Source organism: Ochotona princeps, chromosome 9 (assembly GCF_030435755.1).
Source record: "Ochotona princeps isolate mOchPri1 chromosome 9, mOchPri1.hap1, whole genome shotgun sequence".
In the NCBI taxonomy this organism is placed as follows: Eukaryota; Metazoa; Chordata; class Mammalia; order Lagomorpha; family Ochotonidae; genus Ochotona; species Ochotona princeps.
Window position 1 is genome coordinate 70,337,184 of NC_080840.1, and position 27,666 is coordinate 70,364,849.

General features: G+C 38.5%; 1 protein-coding gene across 1 annotated transcript in view; it reads right to left on the reverse strand.

Moving 5' to 3' along the window:
• The window catches only part of MMP16 (matrix metallopeptidase 16), a 274,840-nt gene extending 257,042 nt beyond the window's left edge, over nt 1-17,798 (reverse strand). Inside the window, exon 1 of the mRNA XM_004598102.2 lies at nt 17,227-17,798. Coding sequence (XP_004598159.1) covers nt 17,227-17,358 — 132 coding nt within the window. The 5' untranslated portion in view covers nt 17,359-17,798. The remainder of the gene's footprint in view (nt 1-17,226) is intronic.
• Nucleotides 17,799-27,666: the final 9,868 nt, after the last annotated feature.

Consider the following 27,666-nt stretch of genomic DNA (forward strand, 5'->3'; position numbering starts at 1 on the left):
AGGAAGGTGTCCCTCAATCATGGATTTAGAAAATTAGTACCATTCAAATAGCTCTACCATCTAAAGTAATCTACAGAATCAACATAATCCCTATCAAAATTCCAATGTCACTCTTTAGTAAATTTGAAACAAATTATAAAATTCACATAAAATCAAAATATCCGATAAAAAATAGCCCAAGGGATCATGAAAAAAAATCAAATTGAAGGCATTGGAATACTTGATTACAAAATGTACTACAAAAGAGTAGTAATTAAAATTGTGCAGGACTGGAATAAGAGACAACACAGAGATCCATGGGACAGAATATAGAGCCCAGAATGTAATCCGTGTGCAATCACCCGGTTTTTGCCTAAAGTATCCAGACCATATATTGGAGAAGGGATAACTTCTTCAATAAGTAGTGCTGGTAAAACTGAATGTACATATGTAGAATAAAATGAGATCCAAGCTATTCACAACATACTAAACTCAACTTAAGATGGATCTAAAATCTAAATTTACGACATCAGATCACAAAGTTTCTAGATGAGAATGAAGGACAGCATTTCAAGACTTTGTGCATGGAAGCATGGACTCATGCCTTTAGTCTAGCTCTGTTCCGTATGTTGAGGTCACCTCGGGAATGAACAAGCAAATGGAAGATCTCGCTGTCTCTCCCCCTTTCTCTGTAATAGGACTTTTCAAATGAAACACATATCTTAAAAGTCCTACGTGAGCAATCGTACTGCAGACCTTGCCCTGTTGCCTAGTGGGTGTGCCTAAACCTTATTTCCCTATGGCCTGAGGCACAGCTTCCAGGCCTACACAAGAAGCGAAACTGCCATGGTTAGACTCCCAATGGAGAGCGTGGGCTGGGATAGAGACAGACTAGACTATGCAAGGCTACAACACCTGTGCGCTGCATGTGGAATAGATCAGGGAAAAGCCAGGCTGGGCTGATTATTCCTGCTGGTGCAAGCATAAATTAGAGTGGGTGAGGGATGTTTGGGCATAGCCGCAGAAGCTGGCACTGGGGACTAATTCTGTCAAGTCTAATCACAGAACCACCTAAAGAGTGCATAAACCGGGACAGAGAGACCTGGGAGGGAAAAAGTGGGTTCCCCCTTCTTGGGTCACTATTCCCGTGGGAGGGCATGAAAACTAGGACGGGGGCTGGGATGGCTAGATAGAGAGGCACTCAACAACACCCGTGAGGGCTGGATGGTTGAGTTGGTTAGATAGAACTAAGCTTTAATACCCATTGACAAGTGCCAGAGCCAAATGGGATGGGGGACAGACTGGTCTTCTGCTACACATACTGGCAAACCAGGGTAGGGGGCGGGCCTGGTGGGGGTTATTGTGGGTCGCCCTGACTAGGCTGCAGCTCCCACTGGTTTGTGTGAGGGCCGAGTACGTGCTGGGCAGAACCAGGCTGGACTGCAACACCCATTGGTTCCAGTGCAACTCGGGAATGAAAACAGAACCAACCCAGCAATTGCAACCACCAGCTGATCGGGGTGATGGACTGTGCCAGGCCCTGTGCTTGCTAGAACATACAAGAAACTAATCTGGGAATACCTCAAAGTTTCTTTGGAGATCTCCCCAATCGAACTGCTGGACTCAGAACTCTAACCAAGAAAAGAGAGAAGACAGAACAGGACAATCATTCATCTCAGCTATATGTTGGCAGCGAAATATGGGGCAAACGGAGACTTTATGATGGACAGTATCAATCAGTGGATGACCTCATCGAGCGAAACTGGCAGCGATTCATAACTGGAGAACTATAAACACCACTTGAGCACATATCTCAGAGCATGCCCCACATCCGGGACTCGGGCTGGGCGGGAAACTGGGTGGGGCTTCTCCCTCAATATCCCCCTCTACCTCAGATACATGATGGAAACAATATGGACATAATAGTATTACCCACTTCCCTATCCCCCTGAACCTTTTTTTTTTTCTTTTTCTTTCTTTAACTGTAATTAACTATGTAAAGATTGTCAACAACAACACAATAAAATAGATTATAAATTAAAAAAAAAAAAGTGACCTTGGGGCTTGCTGGCAGGTCTAAACCATCAGAGTCCCAGAAAACTGCTTAAATTTTTTGAATGGATCTTAAAAGTTCTAGAAAAAAAAATTATGTTTAAAATGAATGTTGTAAGTTTGAAACATTAAGCAGCTTCAAAAAGAGAAAGAGGAAATTTATTCACAATAAGCAGAGCAAGAAAAGTGAAAATGAAAATCAGTGAGAGAAACATTCAGGCGCCAGCCCTGAGGCAACGCAGAATAAGCAGCAATATCAGCATCCCACATCAGAGGGCTAGTTCCAGTCCTGGCTACTGTGGGTCGGATCCTGCAGCCTGCCAATGTGCTTGGAAGAGAGGAGCAGAAGGTAGTCAGGGTACTCCGGCCCCAATACCCAAATAGGAGGCCCCTGTGGTGCTCCAGGGGCCTGGCATTAGCTTGGCTCATCTGCAGTTATACCATCAAGGGAATGAATCAACAAGGTCAAAGATCACACTCTGTCTCTACATGTATGTCACTCTCCCTATCAAATAAATGAGACCTGTATTTCAAAATAAATAAACAAGGAATCTGCAAAGCACAGACAATAAAAGTAAAACTATATCAAGCTCACAAACTTTTGCAAGTCAAGCAAACAACTAATACCGTGAAGAGACACTCCCAGAGAATGGACGATGAAGATATTTGCAAGATACTTGTCCAACAAATAATTACTCTCTAGTGGTTATCAACAACTCACAAAATATCAGCAATTAAAAAAAAAAAGAAACAACCCAGTGAAGAAATGGGCAAAGGACATTGAAGAACAATTCTCAAGAGGAAACAATTGGCAAACAAATGCATTTTAAAAATCTAAATATCATTAGCCATAGCCATAAGAGAAATGCTGGTAAAGATGACGATGAGAAACCACCTCGCCCCTGTTGGATTGCCCACTCTCCAAGGCAGAGCCACCAATACTGGCAAGAAGGAGGAGGAGACCCTGAAACACTTTTATTGGGAATTTAATTCAGCATATACACTGAGGAAAACAGTCTGAGGATCTCTGTAAAGAAACTAGAAACAGATGTGTCATGTAATGCAGCAATGCCACTGCAGGATGTAAACTCAAAAGACATGAACACATTTGATCAGACGTGTGTGCTGCCATGTCTCTACCAGCACTGCTTACAATAGCCAAAATATGGAATCAATCAAAACGCTCAACATTAGATTAATACATAAAGAAAATTTGGTATACACATAATGGAACATTATTCATCAATAAAAAAGAATGCAATTCTACCTTTTGCCTCGAAGCGGTTGCAACTAGATGACATGTTGAGAGAAATAAGCCAAAACAAAGAGACAAACACTGCTTGTTCTCCTTTATTTGTGCGATGGTAAAACCTTTTCGAAAAATTCAATCAACTGGGCCCAGCACATTAGCGTAGTGGTTAAAACTCTCACTTTGAACATTACAGGATCCTATATGAATGCTGGTTCATGTCCCAGCTGCTCCACTTCCTGACCAGCTCCCTGCTTATGGCCTGAGAAAGCATTAGAGGATAGCCTAAAGTCTTAGGCATGAGAGACCAGGAAGAAGCTCCCAGTTCCTGGCTTCTGGCTTCATATCAGTTCAGTTCCAGGCACTGCAGTCTCTCAGGGAGTGAACCAGTGGATGGAAGATCTTTATCTCTTCTCTCGGTAAATCTACATTTCCAACAAAACTAAATAAATCTTTTAAAAAATCAGTTAACTAAAACAGAAACAATGACTGTGTGTAACAGTATTACTATCAATATAGTTTTGTCTTTGAGTTTTGTTATTGTTGTCAGACTGTTAATGATATATTACTATACTACTAATGATCTTTGAGCATTTTAAAGTAGTGAATCGACTGATTTTTTTTTCGTTTGATTATTTGGTTATAGCCCTTGCTTGCATTCCTACTGTTCTATGTCCTTTAGTTTTTATTTAAGTCTTCAATTAATACAGAATTAAGCTTCTGCTTATAATATCAATTGAAATCTATCTAGAAGATAGGAAACGAAATATGCTAAAACTAACCTACTACCATTAGATTAAAAGTGAAAACAATGAATCTTGGCAAATGTGTGAGGAATCAAATGTGCTCAGGCCTTGCTGGTTGAGAGTAAATTGACAAATTTTAGGGGTATCAGTTTGGCAGTATCTACCAAAATTGTAAAAAAGGTTGGAGTCAATAATGCAGGAATTCCACTTTTTAAAAATCTGTAAAAGTCACATGCAGTAGGCCCGGCACCATGGCCTAGCAGCTAAAAGTCCTCGCCTTGAACTCACTGGGATCCCATATGGGCACCGGTTCTAATCCCAGCAGCTTCACTTCCCATCCAGCTCCCTGCTTGTGGCCTGGGAAAGGAGCGAAGAACGGCCCAAGAACCTGGGACCCTGCACCCACGTGGGAGACCCAGAAGAGGATCTGGGCTCATGACTTTGGGTTGGCTCAGCACCAGCCGTTGTGGTCACTTGGGGAGTGAATCATCAGATGGGAGATATTTCTCTCTGTCTCTCCTCCCCTCTGTATATATCTGATTTTATAATATAGATAAATAAAACTTTTGTATAGGTCACATGCGGTAAAATAAGCTTTTTTTTATTTGCTTGAAAGATTATTTTCTTTATCAATTGTTGGAGCCATTTGATGTATATAATTGTTCTGCTGTTTATTCATGATTCTGGTATGTATCATTCTGTCCTTTTTTTTTTAATAAATTCAAGTTTAAACTGAAACTCTTAAGCCACTTGAATTTGAACGGTATCTCACCACTGCTGTGTTTTTAAGCTCTCTACATTTCACTCTGGTATTCTTTCATTATTGCAACCTGAGTTTCTTATTTTGCTTCTCAGTAATGTCTAATCTGCTAGTAATTCCAAATTTATTTTTTCTTCTCACAGACTGCAGTCTTATCCTCTGGAAATTCAATTTGGATTTAAAAATATCTTCCGTGTATTAATTTTAATATGAAAATAGATATATTGCTGCTTTAATATGCTTGTCTACTAATTCTTACATCTGTTGTCATTTTGACATCAGTTTAAATATATAGAATATTTTATCCCTGTAGAGTTCTTTTTTCCTTCTGTGTATGCTTGTCATTTTTTAATGGAATACAAGATATTATACAACTTATCTTATTGGGTGCTAGATAGTTTTGTATTCCAATAAATATTCAATATTGTTTTGGAGTTCAGTCACTTAGAAACTTTCTGATCTCAGTGCAGCAGCCTGGTGAATGAAGTCCTTACTTTGCATGGGTCGGGTTCATGTACGGGCACTGTTTCATGTCCCGGCTGCTCCACTTCCCAACCAGCTCCCTGCTTGTGGTCCGGGAAAGCAGTCGAAGACAATCCAAAGCCTTGGCGTCCTGCACCTATGTGAAGATCCGGAAGAAGCTCCTGCCTCCTGGCTTTGGATCAGCTCAGCTCTGGCAATTGTGGATATTTGTGAAGTGAACCAGCAGGTGGAAGTTCTTTCTCTCTGTCTCTCCCTCTCTCTATAAATATACCTTCCTGATAAAAATCAATAATCTTTAAAAATTGTTTATAGGGACCAGAGAATTTGTTTCACTGCTATTTATTTCCCACCACTGAGGCAACAGGACCTACCTACTGCTCTGTCAAACACGAGATTTTCCATTGTGGCTGGGGAATAGAGGCACTACGACCAGTCCTTCATGAGCACTAGGCATTAGTCACTCTGATCCTTCTGTTTGTTTCCCTAGCTCCTAGGAGTTATTGCACAGCAAGGCAGAGAACAGTTCTCGTCTACATTCTCAAAGGAACCCTCTGCAGATATATAAGTTCTTGTTTTTATTTATTTTTTCTTTTCTCTTTTTCTTATTCCATGAAGTTTTCCCCTTTCTGGTTTTCTGGCCTACATATAGTTACCTTGGCTTTAAATGTCCCCAGCTCCATATATTCATGCAAGCAGTGTTTTCAGTTCAGGCTGAGCTCTACCTTTTGGATATGATTGCTGAAAACACATTCAAGGAGGTGAGCTGAGACAGTCACTGGGTTGATGCCATTTTATTCTCATTGCTCAGAAGACTCCTTCATCACTCAATGTCAAGTGCCTTAAAAATCACTGTTACATATTTACTCCTTTTAGTTTCACCTTATTTTAGAGTGAGGGAAAAGTAAAATTAAGAAACTGCCAGTATGCCTTAAATCATTATTCTTACAGACAACCCTGGAGTTGGGTATTACCATCTCTGCCTTACAAATGAATAAATTGGAAGATCCATTCAGAAACTTGATTCAGTCAACTTTACAGAACTTGACACAGCTAATAGTTTAAAGCATGGTTTTCAAAGGTCTGAAACGTAGTGTTTATGACAAACTGCCTCTAGAGAAGTGAGAAAGCAACCAAGTATATATTTAACACTGACAGATTCTGTATAATCAGTTAGATTTTAACCCATGTAAAGTGGTTTAGAAAGTCTCTCTGGAAGATTAAGGAATGGTTTGTAAGAGGCCTTAAATTTACAAATGGTAACAGTCTTAGGACCTGAAGATTGTCCATACTGTTGGAGTTTCCATTTTGTCTACAACAAGGGTAACAACCATACATTAAGCCCTCTATTAAGGAACCTGATCCATCTCCGAATGGCTCCATCTCTTAGAAAATTCTCTTCATATTACAAGCAGACATTGTCAAAATAATGAAAATAAACCTACTTCCTTGTGTTTTCTACTGAATACAGTATATAAAACTAAAAAATGCCAGAACTAACGCCCCATAACACTCAGTAGCCATATACATGCACATTCCTCCCCCAGGAGGGCTACAGAATGTTGATTTTCAAGTACGGATTTTTCATTACATTTTCTGTAGTACTCAATTTTTTTAAATCCTAGACTATAGTCAAATCTTCCTGAATTGTCCAAAAATCGTATTTAGTGACAAGCTGTAATGTGGTCAAGAATAAGATACCCAAACCAATATTACATGTAAGTGAAGAATATTCCATATTTGTTGCCAGTTTTCTACTAAAACTCATAATAGGTATTAAAGAGTAAGAGTATACTGAGCACCACAAAATTTCCCATGATCAACCAAATCAAACACCAACTGTTCAGGTTTTATTAAAATTAATATAACACTTTACATTTAAGATGGGACGGTTATATTCCTTAGGCATATGAAGTACTTATTTTTGTTTGGACAACAAAAGATGAAAACAGTGGAACTTGATCATATCATATTTAACGGGAGTCTAGAGCTTTTTTTTTTTTTTTATGCCCAGGAAGTTCAACTGCACAATCACACAATCATCCTGCCTGCGTGAGAGTCTAGGCTGTTCTGCCTCAGCCATACAAAACAAAGTATCCTTGCCAGCTGTGGGAGCTAAGCTGTGACGGGCCAGTGCAGTGGCTCAACAGGATAACCCTTGGTATTACATTGTTATCCCACATTGGCACAGGTTTGTATCTGACTGCTTCACTTGAGATCTGCGTTCCTGCTGATGGCCTGGGAAAGCAGCAGAGGATAACTCAAGTCCTTGGGCCTTTGCGTCCTTGTGGGAGATACGGAGGAAGCTCTTCCTCCCTGGCTCCCAGCTTCTGATAGACTAACTCTGGCCATTGCAGCCATTAAGGGAGTGAACCAGTAGATAGGGCATCTTTCCCTCTGTTTCTCTTTTTCTGTAAATCTTCCTTTCAAATTAAAAACAAGTATATATTCAAAGGTTTCTGATTCAGATGCCTTATTTGTAAAAGAAAAATAGTAGGAAAAACTCACAAGTTTGTAAAGAGTTAAGTGTGTTTACAGGAAACATTTAGAATATTAACAAGGGCATAACAAACGTTCAGCCAATGTTAATTAACATAATTTCATCATTAGAATAAGGCATTTAAATAAATTGCAATTGCTAAGATTTTACTGATTATCTGGAGTGGCCCTGTTAGACTATAGTACCAGAATGGAGTTATTCCTATATTCCCAGTCATCAAAGAGAATAAGAAATTGAAATACATCTTTTTCTTATAAAGCAACTGTTTGGCATTGTCTCAATTCTGTCAATATAAAACTTGTGCTGCAGACAAACAATAAAGGTCAAACACTCATGACATAAATGATCAAAACAAGGCAAAGACTACAGAAAAACTTTGCTTGAGTCACTCATGAAGTAAGCATCTGCATGCAATCTTTCATACTGGAACAAAATAGTAAACTGTGTGAGTAGAGTTGTTAGAATAGAAATATTCATAATTCCTAAAAGGATTTTACTTAATGTGAATGATGCTGACATTTGTGGAAGTCAGATTTCTGGCTTATACGAATCATTAAGTACATATTGATTTCTATGAGCTATTTGCATCCTTCTACCATACTAACAATGAAAGAAGAGTGGGTAGAAATATGGTTTTAATAATCTTTTTAACAAAACTAATGCTGAGTTTCTGCAGTAGAACTGAGATATGGGAACCTAAAGACCAAAACCAAAAGAGACACAAGCAGAATTATATATATTAAAAAAAATAGGCTGGCAACTGACCAAAAATCAAGAATGAAGTGTATGCATATATTAGATATCTAAAACAATTACAAATATCTACTGACAAACAATGAAAAGCTTTTAACACATGTTAGAAACTCACTTATGAAAAGCTCCCTCAAAAAGCTTGATCAATATCAGTTAGATTCTGACGACATCATTTGGATGCAAAAGCACAAGAACGCATTGTGCTGGCATCACACGTGTGTACAAACAGGGGACATGAAATGAAGCTCATGAAAGTATCAGGTCAGCCCTTTGAAAGAACTACTTATAAATTACTATAACTCTCCACTTCAGCCTCACTTGTGTCTAAATTACTATAAATCTCCATTTCAGTTTGGGTTTACGCATCACCCAAAGGATGGTCTCCTGCGTCATTTATCTGCATTTCGCTTGACTATATTTAAAAAAAAATTAAAAGACAATCTGAATGATGCTTTTGTGTACATTGTACCATCTTAATTAAATGTTGGTTTATCCTAAGGCATTAGTGCAAACCTTTTTCAATCTCGCTCTCTTCATCATAGGTCATATAAAAATTTGTTGAACCGGGAACATTTCTGAGGCTGCTATTTAAAGAAACCACATTGTTTCACACTTCTATGGATCATTTCTCTTGTGTTTTTTTAAAAGAACATGTGAAATATTTTAAATCCTTCACTGAAAAGTATTTAGTCAATACGTTTCTTGTAAACATTTAAAATTAGAACAGCTTGAGATTCATGACTTTTTCAAATTGGATTTTTTAAAGATTTACTTATTTTATTACAAAGTCAGATATACAGAGAGGAGGAGAGACAGAGAGGAAGATCTTCTGTCCGATGATTCACTCCCCAAGTGACCACAACGGCAGAACCGGCGCCCATATGGGATCCCTGCACATTCAAGGCGAGGACGTTAGCCACTAGGCCAGGCCGCTGGGCCCTGAAATTTGATTTTTTGTTATACATCCTCTAAAAGGAATTACCAAAATAAAATTATCCCATTTCTAATCAGTAAAATCACAGTTATTTTATTAGTTATGTTATCTAAAATGAAAACAAAGCACTGATGGCTGCAAAAAAAAATGTGCAATTTTACTTCTTCCACACATAAAAATAGATAAATTTAACACAACATTACAATATAACATTATTGGTCATACTGTCATGCCCAGAATATTCATCCCCCCCCACACACAAAAAAAGTGTCTATTTCCTTCGCTAATCCAATATATAATAATTGGTGTCAAGCACTTCTCATTTAGTAAACCCAAATTACCTTAAAACATGAAATATATATGCATTTTACGTATGTATATATTCATTGATTTTCCACACTGTCTGTGATTGGGTATGATTCATTTCAAGAAATATGATGGTACCAATTGTCCTTGATTTTTTAACCATTACTGTAAGCCTTTGATGCTTTTAAACAGCTCAATAGCTCCCTCTAGCACGTTTTTGAAGACTGCATACAAGGTCATCTGTAATCAAAGTTGGGGAGACAGTGAGGCTTTGTAGCTTGGCTAACCATCAGATATACAATCTTCAAAATATTCTATGGATCCAAACCCAAGAATGTGTCTTGCCAAAAACTGGTGGTGGAACACCAAGACAACAGATACTCATTCAGAGTGTTAAATGACAGGAAGCAACAATCAAATATGGTTTTACAAATAACCTCAAGACTTATAAATAACTTTCCAGAGAAAAGAAGGCAAAAGAAAACTGCCACAAACTTTAGGCTTTGAGCATAGATATTTTGTTCACTCTCATAAGCCATACTTTTTATGATGGATATGGTTTTTATTTTTCACATCCAAATGAAAGGCATGGTGAAAACCGAAAACCACTTTAAAATAGTAGGTGTCCAAATTATTTATGCAATGGGCACAGGAAACACAGCATGAGCATATCATTCTACACTACAGTGTCTCTTATAAAAAGGTAGAATGATTGGTCTGAATTCTGAGACACACTCCCACCCTCAAATAATACTTAGTTAAAACTCAGAGGCCAAAGTTATCCGAATTTATTTTCTGATGCCTGACATGTCACTTTTGGATACTATATATTTTCTAAAATAACATTAAGCCATCTCTTTTTAACATTAAATTTTGGAAATTTACTATCTTGGCCGACATTAGATTTTTAAATTACATATCATCTATCTGTCTGCTGATACTTTGCTACTCAGCAGAAAATTAGGATTATTTTCCAAATAAAGAACCCTTTGTTACCACAGATGGCAGTGTATTAGCTGTAAGGCATACAGACTGCATTTTCTCATGATATTCAGGTCAGGAAGCAGGGGAACTGAGCTATCAGAATGATAAAGGTGCCCCAAATTTGTAAGAAAAATATTGTATGTCTTTAATCACCAGCAATATTGCAAGGGCCTAGGAATTATCTACTGCCAAATTTTAAGTTTAGTGGAAACAATTTAGTGATGAAGACAGCAGATAAGAAGCAGGCGATCCACATCCTAGCACCTTGGTTCAACGCCAAGCTCCAGGTTCTGCTTCCGGTTTTCTGTTATTGCAGACCACAGGAGGCAACAGTGATTTCCACCATTCAGTCGGAATGTCTGAGTCTCCACTTGCGGCTCCAAGGCCAGGCACACACATCTTGGGAATTTAGGAGTAAACCAGGGGATGGAGAAGTGTGCATGTCCTTTTATTCCTTCCTCTTCTCAAGTAGAACTCCATTTTTTTTCATATTTCAATTCATAAATGGCCTCAGCAGGGTTAATTCAACTCTCATTTTTTCTAAAGCATTGAAAAATTACTTTCCCAAGTTCAAAGTTATGCTGGTGCAAGCACCAGATTTGAAGTTCACAATCTTTGACTTCTCCCCTAGTACTCCATTACATCATATTTCCATTCCTAATAACGCACCTACATTTTGTCAATATAGAGAACACCATTTTTAGTATCCATTCTGATCTCTTCCCTATAATTCATAAAGGGATTTTTTGTTCCAAATGTGGATTACAACACAGAAATGGTCTAAATTACATATTAACTCATCCCTACTATGGAAATAATGCACTTGAACCTTAAGGCAATAAAATAAACGTGTGTGTTGACTGATAAAGTCTATTTCATTTTATGGTATTAGAAAAAAAAGAACAGATTTCAGCAAACCCAATGCTGTTAAAGAAGGTGTGAGTCTAACATGACATTCTATGATAGTAACAGATGAAAAGACAAAATGTGAAAAATCACATTGCTGAACTAAACTGTCTAAGAAAAACCCACAGGAATAAAATGTACTGGATGCTAATTTGGTAGATTTTCAGTACACAGCATGTTTTAAAAGAAAAAATATTTTAAATAAGGTCTTCCTGGACTAAATGGTATGTCTTAGCCTGATGGATTTTCTGGTAATTAGACACTATCATGGCAATTACTTCTGCATCAACATTGATTTTTCTCTTTGGTTCTTGCACATGTCCTTACCATGGCCAACCACCATAAGGCGATTCAGCCAAGTGTGGCCCTTGAAAAGCCTACGTAATGCTGTTTGGGCACTCAGCTTCCAAAACCAGGAGCTAAAAAAATCCTTTTCCTTCTAAAACTAGCCTCTTCTCAATAGAGGTGAAAACCTGACTACACATAAATTTATACATACATATACATATATACAGTCTATCTTTATATCATGATAAATTTATGCACTTAATTATGAAAACTGTATGAGGCAGGCAAGTGCTCTGAATGCCCCCATTTTACCGATATGAAAAATGAAGGTAACAGAGAATAATTTATACTCTATAATAACAAGAAAAAAAGAAAGGAATAAAACATTTGTAGTCAAGCTAAAAAAAAATGCATGTTCATTATCACTATACACCTCCACAATTAAAAAAAAATTAACTGATGAATACCAGTACCTGTACAGATATTTAAAATAAAAATTGGTGGAAAGGAATATGAAAAATAGTGACTCAGTTTAAAGTGTGCATGCTAAAGGACAGAGGCGCCTGATGCACTATCAAGGATTGGAATGAACCGGTTCACTGATTCTAAAGTTTGATGCTTTTATAGGGATTTTACGTTCTCAAAATGTAACATTGTACATTCTCAAAATTGGTGAATTGTTCTTTCACCAATCTGAATAAGCATACTGAATGAGACAAATCAGTAAGTGAATAAATATGTTGATGTATTGAGCATTTAAATCATTAATCCAGATTGAAAGCAACACCACATTAAGCAATTGTATTAAAAAAATGTTATGATAGTAACAATAAATAGCACGAGTAGGGAAATGGAGAAACTAAATCCAGGTTAAAAAGTTGTCATTTAACCCCATCTTTACCCTTCCAACTATGAGAATGAAGCTAAAATACAAAACCCAGCTGTTCAGGGGGGTGGCCTGCACTGTTGTCTGGGGATTTCTAAGGGAGCAGCATGAATGAGCACACCTTGCTGTGTGTTCACTGTGAGGTCATGGAGAACCTGGATCTGAGGAACACTGCCCTAGGTGATGCGGGCCATAGAAAGGCAGTCGATACAGAACCAGCAGAGCAGCAGAAGAGGAATCTTGGGACTAGCAAGGCTTTTGAACTCCTTGTCACCATTTCTGGCCATGACCCACGCTGCCATATTATAGATAGATTCCAAACTTCCATGAATTAATCACGTAAGCCTTATTGACCAATCATAAACTGCTTCAGGAAAACTAGGAGATGTAGTGAAGAATGGCCCTAGCTCAAGGAGGCATGGTGTCACCATTCTTATATGATCAAATCAGCTAATCCATCTTGATTTTTCATGCAAAGAGAGAATAAGAGGTAAAAAGTGACATAATAAATTTTAAAAACCTGTAAAATAATTTTTATATATGAAATGTCTCATGACAAGTGTATTTATAGTACAAGGCTGCCCAAGGTTAACTCTGACATTTTAAGTATGCTCAGACATGACCCCCCCAAGTTGAATTTACTTAAATCAGTGAAATAAACGTACTACAAGAAAAAAATGTAGGAGTAACTGTACCTCCAAATCATAATACTTATCATAAAAAATCCTTTTGAAATGTAGAATCGCTTGTTTAATTATAAACAACATTAATTTCACTTCAACAAGGTTTGTTTGTTTGTATTATCAAAGAAGTAACTGTGTTCTCACATTTTGACATATGTATTGTTGAGGACTGTGCATGCTTTGTTTCTCCCACTGGAAATGTGTGCTACTACTGCATTGTTACTAAATATTGGTTGTTTCATTTAACATCTGACAATGGCTTAAACTGGAGAGTAATTATTATACAACACATATATTTACAATGGACCCCAAAAAGAAAGAAAATATTTTTCAGAGTAAATATTTTTTTTTTTTTTTTAATTTTTATTTTTATTACAAAGTCAGACATACTGAGAGGAGGAGAGACAGAGAGGAAGTGGAGCTGCCGGGATTAGAACCAGCGGCCATATGGGATCAAGGCGAGGACCTTAGCCACTAGGCCACGCTGCCAAGCCCCAGAGTAAATATTAAAATAGAATTCTTTGCTAATCTTGTAGAGTCCTCTGATCAATGAACCATTCTGTTTCAGAATGCTACCCAATAAAGCCAGTTTTTGACTTTTAGTTAATAGTCACAGCACAAGTCCCATGTACCACACTAGATACTTCACTATAAGAATCATTCCCCAAATTAATCCTGTGACATACAAAAAAAACCCCCCCTTTATTTGAATAAGTGTATCCTGAAGACATAACTTTAAAAACTATTCCATTTGAAATAGAAATAGAAAAAAACAGATTGAACCTCTTCTATAATACTACTCTGGTAGTTTCTAAGCTTTTTTTAAATGAAGAGATGTCCTATTCACTTCTTACATAATAGGACAAAATAAAAAATAATAAAATGTAATCTTTCTCTGAAACTGGCTTTTATCAGTTCAGTAAAAAGCATTTCTCATTCAGATCATTTAAATTTCTAAATGCCGTTACTCCTAAAAACCAGACAGGAAAGAGTTAACAAACACCTGTACATAACCATTCCTCCACTGGAGAAAATACAAGGTTTTAAACCTTAAATCATACAGATGAAAAGCAGGAGGCTTCCACAAATCACTAAATTCAGTGATGAATAAAACATTATAATCTTTATTGTCTGTCCAAAGCATCTCTTTGAAGCTTTGTTCCAAGTATAATAACTTGTTGAGTTTACTGGGGAATGGAGGAGTAAAAAAAAAAAAATCCTATGACCTTCATGCATGATTGATACCATTACTTTTTAAAATTGTCTTTGAGAGTCAATCAAATGAGGAATTCCTGGTGTGTATATTGTGCAATCAAGAATGAGACACAAACTATAGGTTCATCTATAGAGGAAATAATGGGTTACTGTTTCCAAGTTTTCTTCGAACAAGAAACATCTAATAATAGTGACTCAAGCAGGAATTAATATCAGAAATCATGCTGTCATTCTATGTTCTGTATAGTATGCTCAGCGTCCTAGGACTCTCATGCAATTCATAGGAGGAGGGGGCTTATTATTACACATAAAGAGGCCAATAAACCCAACAAAATGCTCAACAGCTTAAAAAAAAACACACTACTGGTGAATCATACTAACTTAATGACACATAAGAAAAATGCCCCTTTTCTGAAGCAATGTTTGTAAGGACTCAGCTCATGGGTCTTCATCAGACTTAAATTTTTGCAATAAATATGGATGGAGCAATCTACAGACTATAAAAATAGAAAAGTGACTCTTTTTCTATGAACCAATTTTTACCAAATGTCCCAAGAAAGAGATCACAGTGATCCAAAATTGAGTCATTGTCCTTTAAAAAAGTACAACTTTTCTTGTATAGAATGTCTCAGTAAGTAATCCTAATATTAAATAGTGCAATCTATTTTATGTTTTGCCTCAGGAAAGACACCCAGTAATCATCAAAATACTGATGCTATCCCAATTTGAAAACAAATATGACTTTCCCCTCTCCCCCTCAAAAAAGCCAACAATCTAGGTTCTCCTTTTCTTTTCCTAATGTACAGGATAGAACCTGATATTTGATATTTCAGTACTTTACCCGTGCTCAGTCCCATCACCCCCACCATCACTACTCACCAACAGGATCTTCTGTCTATAACATTATAGAAATAACAGTTTGCCTAGTTCCTTCCTCCGGCCTATGAATTGATTTTACTTCTTACTTTTAGCATTAAATTATCTTCAATTAAATGTTAGGTACAAAAATCCATTTGTGGTATGCAATTTCCAAAGTTCTAATTTGTAATCAAAGGAGAAGTCAAGACTTTGCCTTCCCAGCTCTCTTTCTATGCAGGAAAACAAAGTGTCACTTTCCAAAGGGCTAAATAACTTAGGTTTTCCTATGGTAGGGCTGTTACACAGCCATGCTTAACCTTTGCAAACTTTTTTAACTTTTTTTTTTTTTTGCAAATGGTCCTTCATTTTCAAATACTTCCAATTTCAAGCACTGTGTGTCTTAACCAACCGTCAGTTATTACAGGGAGTCCTGAGGAAGGTTTATATATAAACAGTTACATTCAGAAAAAGGCTTCACACATGGCATTGATTATGTACACATTGCATAGAAGTCAGTTCCACAAAGCATGTTCAAACACAGTGCAACAGGTCCTGCTATTGTGTAAACGCACACTCCCAAGACAAGGACAGCAAGCTTTAGTGTATCAACAAGGTAAGAGGGGAGGGATGCACATTCTTCCTTAGGCAGATCATCATAATACCTTTGAGCTGTCAAAGGAATCAGACCTAACCGAATTGAGTACATATTGCCTAGACTTCCCCATTGCCTTTGTATCCTAATGCATATGGGATAAACTTGTGCTTGCAGCTCAGGCATGCTCCCACTCCCGCTGGCTGATGGCACATGCCTGCTCTCAGCGCTGAGCTGATGACAGAGGAGTACTTCGGCAGAGGTCTGACAAGTCCTTATCCTCAAGTTCCCTTTTGCTGTGAGCCGTCTGTTTCCACAGTTATCAAAGTAAAGCCAGTGCCGGTCCAAAATCTCGCTGGCTGGCCCCGAGATTGTGAAATCAAATTAAAAACACACCTCAGAACTATCACATTGGGCCACGTTTATTTTCAATTGGCTGGGGAGGGGCTGAGAAAGACTCTTCAGAGATCGATTTCATGTCCTCACTGTATCCAGATCTAGTTTCAGCCTATTAAGTTATGCCTAAAATGAGAGACTGTCTACTCGAGTGTTTTATCTCGAAGTGATGTTATTAAGCATACCAAGTATTCCCACACTCCCCTCCTGATTCTTTGATTTTTCTTAACCTCCTTTGTTAGACACCAACCACCACGGGGAGAAAGATTTCAGAAACAATACCAAGGCAGCACATGATGCTAAAGCAATTAAGCCTGTCTCCCTCGAGCCTTTTCTGCTTCAAAAACTGAGACAGCTGCTGAAGCCAAACGTTTGCTAGATGGAGGACTTAGCCCGGGTGAGACGGCACGGGTCGGCTACAATAGTGTCTGAGCGCGCAGCATCGTGCTTTGTGCTGCTGGGGATAACGGATCCTCCTCCGCCTCATGCGCATCCATCACCTGAGACACAGGGAAACTCAGCAAGGGTTTTGGCGGCTGGAAAGCAAACAATGTGCTCAGCGCCCCCACGGCGGTGAGCCACAAGAATCCGAAGAGTGAACGCAAGGTTTCAAGGAGCAACCCAGGCGGGGGAGAGGAAGAAAGCTCTGGTACTCTTACCTCCACATTGAAATACTGCTCCGCTCCGCAGACTGTAGCACATAAAATCCAAAGCAAGGTTTGCAAAAAAAATACCCCCGAATGATGCACGAAATCCACCCGTCTTCCAATGCTGAATGTGAGTAAGATCATAGTGAACTGTGCTTCAGTAGATGGACCAGCTCTCCTTCGTTTTCTCCCTCTTTTCCTTTAAAAAAAAAATAAAAATAAAAAAAGTCTTCCGGGTGGGTAAGGAGCCTGCAGGTTCACCTACAGCCTGGCACGGGGGAGGAGACCAGTTCCCTGTGCTCGGCAGCCCTGGGAAAACAGCGGTGGAGGCAGGGTCAGCAGCAGCAGTAGCAGCAGCCGGCGTTCACCATCCTCGGGGGTCTGTCGCCAGGAACGTGGAACCCAAGTTCACAGGCAGGTCCAACTCCAAGCACCGAGTTGCAGCCGCAGCCGCCTCCAACCCGTGCGTCCTCCTCCTCCTCCGTCTCCACCGCCTACTCCCCCTCAGTCGCTGCCGCCGCCCCCAGCTTCTGCGGGAAGGGCCTCCGCCGCTCCTCGCTCTCGCCTCAGCTTCTCCTTCCCTCCTCTCCTTGCTCGCCTCCCGAATGATCATCCGTAATCTACATAACTCCTCCTTCCCGGGGTCTGCCTGGCTCTTGGGGCCCTGGGCACGCGCGCGCGCGCACACACACACACACAGACACAGCCCGAGACACATATACACGCGCGCGCACACACACACTCACCAACACACACGCACGCGCGTTTCTTAAAGGAGACCTCTCCAGCTACTGTATGGCACACTGGAGCTATCTAGCCCGCGAGGAGGGCCTGTTTTGAGGCAAGCTCCTTTAACAGTATCACCCACATTGCTTTTCCGAGGCTGGCATCCAGGAACCTGGGCGGTTCCATCCTGTCATCTAACCCCCTACACCGCGCCTCCGTTCCAGCAGGAGCGCGCGCGCGCGCACACACACACACACACACACACACACACTGCTTCTAGAAATCAGGACGCCCCTCCCCACTCGGTAACTGGGTGGGGCTCAGGATATGGACCTGGGTGGGGCCAGGGAGTGGTCCAGGCCTGGTGGTTCAAAATGAAACAGCCTAGGAAGATCCCGGACCATGGAATGGGTGGAGCGCTCTGTCCCCAGGTGCTGATTGGGGTCTGGGATCTGTGGCCTGGGCTGACCAAGTTTGGGAAGCCGAATGTCCCAAACTTTGTTGGGGTCTGAAGAACCCGTAATTCCCTCCTATCAGTGCTGTGCCTCGTCCTCCAGATCAGGAAGGAGGCACAGGATTTATGGTGTGGGGTGGTAGCAAAAAAAAATAAAAAAAAAAATTTTTGAAGGGGGTGAGTAAAATAAAAAAAAAAAAAAGCTCACTTTTCAAATGAATGGTGGATACGAGTACACACAGAGCTTGAGAGGTGGTCGCTGGTGTCAAGCAAACATCCCTCCAGAGGGACTGGCTAGGATGCTGGGAAGAATCCCGTTGCAGGAGCCAGGGGAAGAACTGGGGAAAGGCAAGTACAGGAGCTGGCAAGGGCCGAGCGGGGGAGAGGCTGGAGGGAGTCAGGCGAGCTGCAGTGGAGGGGGGTAGGCTGCTGGCACGAGACTCCGGTGAACTCGCGCAAGGGAGCCAGAGGATGCCAGCAACGACTGGATCCGCAGCAGTGCGAAGCAGTGGACAGAGGAGGCAGCAACCACCAGCCCTTGGCAGGTGATGGCTTGGCTGAAGAGGAAGGGGGAAGGGAGGGAAGCAGGCATCCCTTTGGTGGCCCTGCCAATAAATGTGCTTCTCCTTGGCAGCCAGCAGAGGGGAAGAGGAGTCCACAGGAAAGAAAAGCAGGCCAGGTAATGCCTGCACAGTGTTCCCAGGTGCGACAGCTACCTCACTGAGATGGAAGTGAGAATTGATGAGGTACATTTCAGGGGTGAGTTGGTAGAGCGAATGTAAGACAGCAAGAGGTCACGTTTGGTAAGCAGAAAGGAAATGTAGAAAAATAGGCTGCCAAAAAAATGTTTGGGCTATACTAATTTGTATTCTGAAGGGGGAAAAACTATAAGAATGAAACTTTTAAACTATCACTTTAAAAACCGTAATAAATAAGAAAGCAATTCAAAAATGAGTCCGAAATTAATAGGTAACATTGCTGCAAAAAAAAAAAAAAATCTGAAACCCATGCATTTTTTTTTAATCATGCACATTTCCCACAAACTTTTTAAAGTTCCCATATGTACCCTATTGATCTGACAGGAGAATCTCCCAGAGCCCATCCCAACAGAACTTTGCATAGAATGCTGAGTACACAAAAGGTAATTGAAGATATAATAATAATTAACAATAATGATAATAATACCTCAGAAGCTCCCATCCATAGTGTCTTGTTTAATTCACACGCAATCTTTGAGACTTTAGTTTTGATTTGGCTGTAGTGATGATGAGCAGCAAATGCAGGCAAGTAGTTGAGTTCATGTCTGTGTTTTCTGATTCCCAAATCAGTCTATCTCGTATTTCTATACAGAAATTGATTCCAGCTTTTGCTATTTTATAAGCCATAGATTGACATTAATTACATTGTAAAACAGGAGACCAAAACAAACAAACAAACAAAGAAACAAAGCAAGAAGAAAGGTCATTATGTAGAAGTTCTATGCTGTCAATATAAAGGAATAATACATAGTGATAAGTATCTGTCAATAAGTTAACAATGATTTTTATGAGTTAGTGTGTCTAATAATAGGTGAAAAATGTAGAGAACAAGGAACACCAAAACAATCTAAATTCAGTTTCCTCTCTTTACTAAAAGAGAATAGGTAAAACAAATATATACAACATAGTACACAAGACAAAGCAACTTTACTGGACTGACAATGCCCTTACTAAGTTGTGGAGAGCGGGGCTTTGCCCCAAGATGGCGCTTGTTATTGTCTTCTCACGGCACAAAGGCAGTAAACAAGTTTTAGGAAGTTGCAGAGGATTGGTTCAAGGTCTCACGCAGTCTGCACGGTGTGCGCGTGATCAGAGTTGTGATTGGTGTGTGTGTGCGTGATCAAGGCTGTGATTGGTGTGTTTGATGCGTGGCCAAGCAGCCCTGTTGCAATTGGCTGTTGATAGGGTTTTAACCTAAGTTTGAGAGAGAACAAAGAAGAGAAGAAGAACAAAGAGGAGTAGTGGTAGAGTAGTGGTAATAGTAGTAGTAGAAGAGGAAGCCTGTAAATATGCTGTAGTTACTGCCCTTCTGTATTATACTTGGATTTCTTGTTTTGTTATGTTATGTAATTAGTTTGTCCTTCAATAAATCCTCATAAGAGCAAGCACCTGTGTAGGAGCTTCACTCGCTGGACGAGGGACCCCGTTACTAAGTGACCAAGAATAACTTAGCATGTCCCCAGCCAAGTTCACTTCCTCTTATTTTATATGGCATATTCGTTGCCCCCACCCAACCCCTCAATCATCCATTTATATCTGGACCCATTGTTCCTCCCAACCTTGAATGCATCATTAACTTCATCATTACATTTTACATATTGTTGAATCAGCCACCAGGAACGCCATACCTTTGTGTCCAATACCACTCACGAGTCATTCCTTCACCTTCCCTTATCATTGTCTCTTAAAAGCACAGAATCATTGTTTCATAGGTAACCGCTGAGGTAGTCTCAAATATCTTAAACACTATTTTTCTGTCTTTTTTGTCTTCCATTGAAATTTCCTCCTTTAATGATTGCTAAAGATTATTTTTATCGAGGATATAATATTTACACTTTGAAAAGATTTCTCAAGTTGTTTAAATTCCTCGTTAATTAGAAAAGGAAGTTGAGACTCAACAAGGCTACATAAATAATGTGATCAGTTGGCAAAGGTAAAAGAACCACATGTAATGTGATTTACAGCTTACTTCTTTCTTCCCAAAGAAATAATAAGCCAGTAAATCATGTGAAGAAATTACATGAACAGAAGCCTAGTGTAAAGAATAGCTTCATTGCTGTTTTCACTGGTCCCATATAAGTGGTTGTGGTAAAACAAAGTTGTATAACTGTCCATGGACTCTTGCACAAGTCATGGTTTACTGTATAATAATGTATGGTGAAAAAGAATAATTCGTTAGGTATCTAGTGAAAGACAGCTATTAAGAATCTCTTTGGAACATGTGTAACTTCAGAAAATCAGTTTATATTCTTGAGTGGCATTTTCTTCAGCTACAATGAGTATTTATGTTTTTCAGTGTTAAATGAGATATTGTATGTGGCAGCTTTCTTGTGAATTTTGAAATACTAAATAACATAAGATACTTTTTTGGGAATAGAATTAATTATTTTAAAGATGAAGTTACAAAGAGAGGAGGACCCAAAGAGGAAGAGAATGAGATCATACCCCCATCAGCTCACACCCCAATGTCCCTAATGGCCGCGATTAAACTAGACCAAAACCAGGAGCCATGATCTTTATCTGGGTGATTCCCACATAGATAGCAAGGGCTCAGACATCTGATCCATCCTCTGCTTTTCCCAGACCATCTTGAAGAAGCCAGAAGTGGAAGTGGAACAAATGGAAAACAAAATGACGTCCACGTATCGCATGAAGCATCATAGCAATATGCAATAATGGCATGTCCTATTTTTTTTCACATTTATGTGTAACATCAATGCAAAAAGCATAGATTCAGTGTAATTCATAGATACAGTATAGCATGTGGCTGTTATATGCAATACATGCAGCAAAGACTCATTGAGACAGGATAATGTTCAGAATGAAGAATGTATGGGAACATCCCTGATAACTTATGTTAGGGAGCAAATAATGCTGTGCATTTAACTGGTGTTAATACAAGTGATAGGCAGTTTTAGTTCTAAGCAAAAGAAAAGGGAGAATAAAGTGGTGCTCTTTAACATTGTTATCAAAATATAATTAGTTCCTTTTGAACGATTACAGAGTGTATTAAGCACAGTTTTTATTAGCTTGGGAACAAAGAAAAGGAAATGGAAAAATGAAATGGAAATTAGATTGGTGTGCATTAAAGACATAAGATCACAATGAAAACATATGTTATAAAATTGAGTATTTCCTATTAAATTAGAGACATTGAGTTAGAATCCAAACATGAAGTTCAGAGAAACTTTAATGAGCTAATTTACAATAGTAATGAGAAAATAAACATCTAAGTTAACCATTCTTTTCTATGTATTAAAATACATATAAATGAGAATGATTCCATATCAGTATAGTTATAATTAGAAGAATAATGGAAAATATGTCAGATAATCTTAGCTTTAGTATATTCTGTGCTTTCATTATGTTTCAACATTTCAAAATGTTTTAACCTAACTTATGCTTAATTTCTTCAATGCTAGAAAAAGCAAAATTGTTCTTACATTGTTACTTCTTATTCAGATATTAACTCTAATTAAGTTAATTGTCTTCCATTAACTATTATTCACTATTTGATTCACTTTCCAATTTGCAAAAGAGTGAGGTGTTCAAATGGTATGCTAATTGAATATGGAATTTCCTTATATAGGCTAGATTTGCCTTTATTTTGATAATAGCACTAAGATCTGCTTTTGTTTATACTGAGATATTTGTTCTTGTGTCATGTACAGGTCAAAAACATGCAGCTTAATTATTATAAGTTATAACCAATGTCTACCAATACAAAATGTTATGATACAATAATTTATTTCTTTTTTAAAAAGTAGTGAGTTATTAGGCAGATAAATAAGGACTTTTGTTTATATAATCAAGGTAAGCAGTGCAATTTTAATATACACACAAAATTCAGTGTTAATCATTTCATAATTATTATTCAGTTAATTTTTAAATAAAATACGTGTAAGATTGAAAGTCATGAAACTAAGTGAACACGAGAAAGTTCTGAAATGCTGCTGTCGTTGGCTAATCCTCTGCCTTCAAGCACAGGTACGGCACCAGGAAGAAGCTCCTGGACCCTGCCTTTGGATTGGTCCTGTGGTGAGGAATGAACCACTGGGTGGAAGACCTTTCTGTTTCTCCTCTCTCTGTAAAGCTTTGCCTTTCAAATAAAAATACAATACAAATACAAATACAAATACAAAAATACAAATAAAATACAAAATAGCATAGCGGTTAAAGTCCTTTGCTTGAATGCACCAGGATCCCATATTGGGTGCAGGTTCTAATCCCAGAGCTCCACTTCCCATCCAGTTCCCAGCTTGTGGCCTGGGAAAGCAGTCCAGGATGGCTCAAAGCCTTGGGACCCTTTGCACCCACGTGGGAGACCTGGAGGAAGTTCCTGGCTTCGGACTGGCTCAGCTCCAGTCGTTGTGGCCGTTTGAGGAGTGAACCGTCAGACGGAAGAGCTTCCTCTCTGTTTCTCCTCCTCTTTGTATATCTGCCTTTGCAATAAAAATAAATACATCTTTAAAAAGCAATATTAATTTATCTGCATAAAAGATATATCTGCCTTTAGCTCATTATTATTTTCCTAAAAACACCAAGGGCTTAGTGGGTAGTGTCCTTGTTTTGCACGTGCTGGGATCTCATATGGGTGCTGGTTCTAATCCTGACAGCCCCGTTCTTATCCAGGTTCCCTGCTTGTGGCCTGGGAAAGCAGTCGAGTATGGCCCAAGGCCTTGTGATCCTGCACCCATGTGGGAGATCTGGAAGAGGCTATGGGCTCCAGGCTTCGGATTGGCCTTTGCAGCTGTTTGGGGAGTGAATCATCAGACAGAAGATTTTCCTCTCTGTCTCTCCTCCTCTCTTTACATCCGACTTTCCCATAAAAAAATAAATTAATCTTTAAAAAATCTAAAAAATCTAGTATAGTTGTTATAAATTGTACCTTCTACTTTAAAAAAATTGTTGATGGGGCTGGCATTTGGTATAATATATTAACCCATCCCCATAGTGCTGGCATCCCATTTGGGTACAAGTATAAGTCCCTATTGTTGCATTTCTGATCTAGTTCCATACTTCTGCATTGCGGAAGGCAGCAGATGTTTGCCCAGGTCCCTGGGTCCCTGCACCCAGGTAGACCTGGAGGAAGCTCGTGGTACCTAGTTTAGACCTGGCTCAGTCTCAGCCCGCCTAGTCATTTAGGATGTGAAACAGCAGTTGGAAGATCCACCCACTACCCCCATACCCAGTCTCTCCATCTGTCTCTCCTCTGCCTAACAAATAAATAAATACATCTTAAAAGAAGTTTTGTTTTTCTTACCTTGTAAATAAGTTACTGGTATTATCCCAATGTTGTTCATATGTTTGCTTTAAAGAGGATTGGAACCAAACCTCATGTTTTGGTGAAGCTTCAACTGAGAAAATGAAAACCATAGATGAACTGAATTGTTTCACGGGCAAGAAGAGGATACCACGTTCCATGCTGTCACACAATGAAAAACGTTATTCCCTTTTAGTCATTTTGGGCTGTTGCAATGACAATACGGATGCTGACTTTAACAACAAGCATTGATTTCTCTAAGTAGGAGTGCATGTCTCGTCAGGGCTTGCGTTCTGGCCTACGGGCAGCCACCTTCTTACCTTGGTCTCCCATGTACAGCTAGCCCGTCTCTTTGGTGTCCCATTGTTTACTGGATATTGCTCCTATTCGTAAGAGCTCCATCTCCATGACCACACTACTTCACAGAGGCTCTCCCTACTAAAGACTGAAACTTCTGCATATGACTTTGTCAAGAAATCACAAATTTTGCCTATGCCATTAATTGTCCCTAAAATTAATCATTCAGCTAATCCATGAAGACAGTCATAGATGCAAATTTGACCATAAGATACAATAATCGGGAAAAGTCTACCAAATACACCATGCTCTGAGGTATTTTGATAAATGTGTCTGTACTCAACTTAAACCACTTTTTCATTATTAGAATTATTTGTTTCAATTAGGAAATGTATACATAATAGAATTATGTAGCTGTCCCCCTAAAATGTGTATAGTCAGTTTTAAAGCTTCAGACTCCACACTGTGTGAAAATCTTCTTTGTAGGCATATTTTACTTGTGTGTCCTGTCTCTGCAAAGTATCTGCTGTTCTGGAGAAGATCACCGTTTCTGATACACTATCAGATGAGCTATTCAAGTCTTCCAATTTAAAACATGAAAATTTAAGAATTGGAATATTCATTAGGAGAGAATAATATGTTTAAAATGTGATTATGAACTTACAATAGGTTTAGCCTATTGTAGGTTAAAAGGAAGCATAAAATCAGTTCTCATAAAACATTTCATTTCAAGCAGTTTGGGATTTTGCAACTTATTCCTGTATATTCTTATCCAGAATTCCAATCCTCTCTTTTATAATAAAATATTTAATTTAAAAACTTTAGTGCTATATCACTTTTTAATAGTTATTAATTCTTACTAAAATTTCATGCTAAAATTTAATTTTAAGTAGTATACATGCAAATGAAATTGATATTTTCAGACTGCTGTATAGTATTATTACTTGTTCCTCTACAATTATAATGTGATGACTTAAAGATATTACATTTAATTTTTAAATTTTTCCAAGTTATATTTGTCATTAAGATATGTACTTAGCTGTGCCTAAACCCTAATCATACTTTTGGATTTATTTTTTGCATCAGATTTCCAGTTTATTTCACAGACAATGAGGCTAATACCTTCTAGGAAGAAAAATATTATAGGTATTTTTAAAATCAATATTAGATCTCTTCATATGACCACAAATTTGTGTGTTTTTGTTTTGTTTTGTTTTATCTCTCAGAGTAAATAACATGACGTTTCAGTAAGAAAATGAGTGAATATTGGAAATTGCACAATCTAGAGATGTTTTTATTATTATTATTACTATATTTCTGGTGCTGTTGGTAAGGAACTAACTCTAATAAGGTATTTATAAGTTCTCCAACTATGTTAATTCATGGAATGATGCTAACACATAAGTGCTAATACCTATCTTGCTAAGAAGCCAAATTTAACATGTTGGAATGGATATAAATAAAATTTAACTTAAAAATTTTCCCCTTTAGCTTAGCAATGTTTGGTGTCTCCACTATGCTTAGTAAGTGACAGCATCTTCTCTCATTAATCGGAGATAATTGCAGATGAAAACAAGATATGACAGAACAGTGAGTGCTTCTGCGCTCAAATGTGGCTTCTGGGTTCAAAGCTCCTCAGTGTGTGTGTGTGTGTGTGTGTGTGTGTACTGGGTGTGTCAATATCTGTGTGGCACATTCGCCAAATATTACCACTAGGGGGCATCATAATGTGTATGATTAAAGGGGCAAGAAATTGTTTCAGCCAATCATTACTGCTTATTTTCATTGTTTTTCTTAATAGTCACAAGATATGATGACCAAGATGCTTCATGAGCTGCGGATCTTAAAAGTGAACATGCGCATGTAAAAATGACTTTTCATGTTGAAAATTATGTAAAATTGTTCTGTCATAAGAACTACTTTTTCCTTTTTCTTTTCTTTCTTTCTTTTTTTTTGGACAAAAGGAAAAAAGCATGAGTTGCTTCCCACTCCGCCTATTTATGGGCTTCAAGTTGAACACCTGGTTCTCCTTGCAAACATTTTTGTTCTCTTTCTCTATTGCCAGTTGCATATATCAAGAAGATATCCCAGTGTTTTACAATTAGGTTGATACACAGAGCTATTTACATGTTTGTAAACAAATGTTTTTCATTCCAGTAAAATGAATAAGATGTCATTAATGGGAAATGAAATTCAAAATAAAATAACATGATTATTATAAAACTGCAACTAGTAGCTTTACAGAGACAATTGTAATAGCATTAGTCAAGCATTTTGTCATATTTGGCTTACCAATATTTCTTTTTCAATGTGTGTGTCTGTTGGAAAGGCAGGGTAATAGACAGAGGCCTTCTATACGTTAATGCATTCCCGAAATACCTGCCAGTGGCCTGGAAGGTACTGTGACAGGCGCAAGGCAGGAGCCAGAATTTGCATCTGGATCTCCCGGGTGGGTGGTAGCTATTTAAGTACTCCAGCCTTCATCCTCTTACAACCAGATAAGCAGGGCTCTGATTGAGAAGCAGAGGTGAGAAACAACCCAGGCACTTGGCTACAAGATGTGGATATCCCACGTGACCACACTGTCCACGCTTTCTAATGTGGTAAATATTCACATCACGTTGGTCAACCATTGGCATAATTTTATACTCAAATAGGATAAAGTAACTGTTAATAGTTCTTAGCTGAAAGTCATATCTATTAGGCCTATGTAAAAATAGGTACCTTAGGATTGTCAGATTTTGCAAATGAAAGTGTAAGAATATAACTTGCAGCTAAATTTGAGATTCAGATAAACAGCAAGTAAGATATAGTATGTCTGTTCACCCACACAATATTTAAAACACAAACTAAGGATACATCCCTTATTTATCTGAAATAGAAATTTAGATGGACAGATAAATGTACATGGTACTGATCCTTAGGATATGAATAGATATAATAAAGCTTTTTTA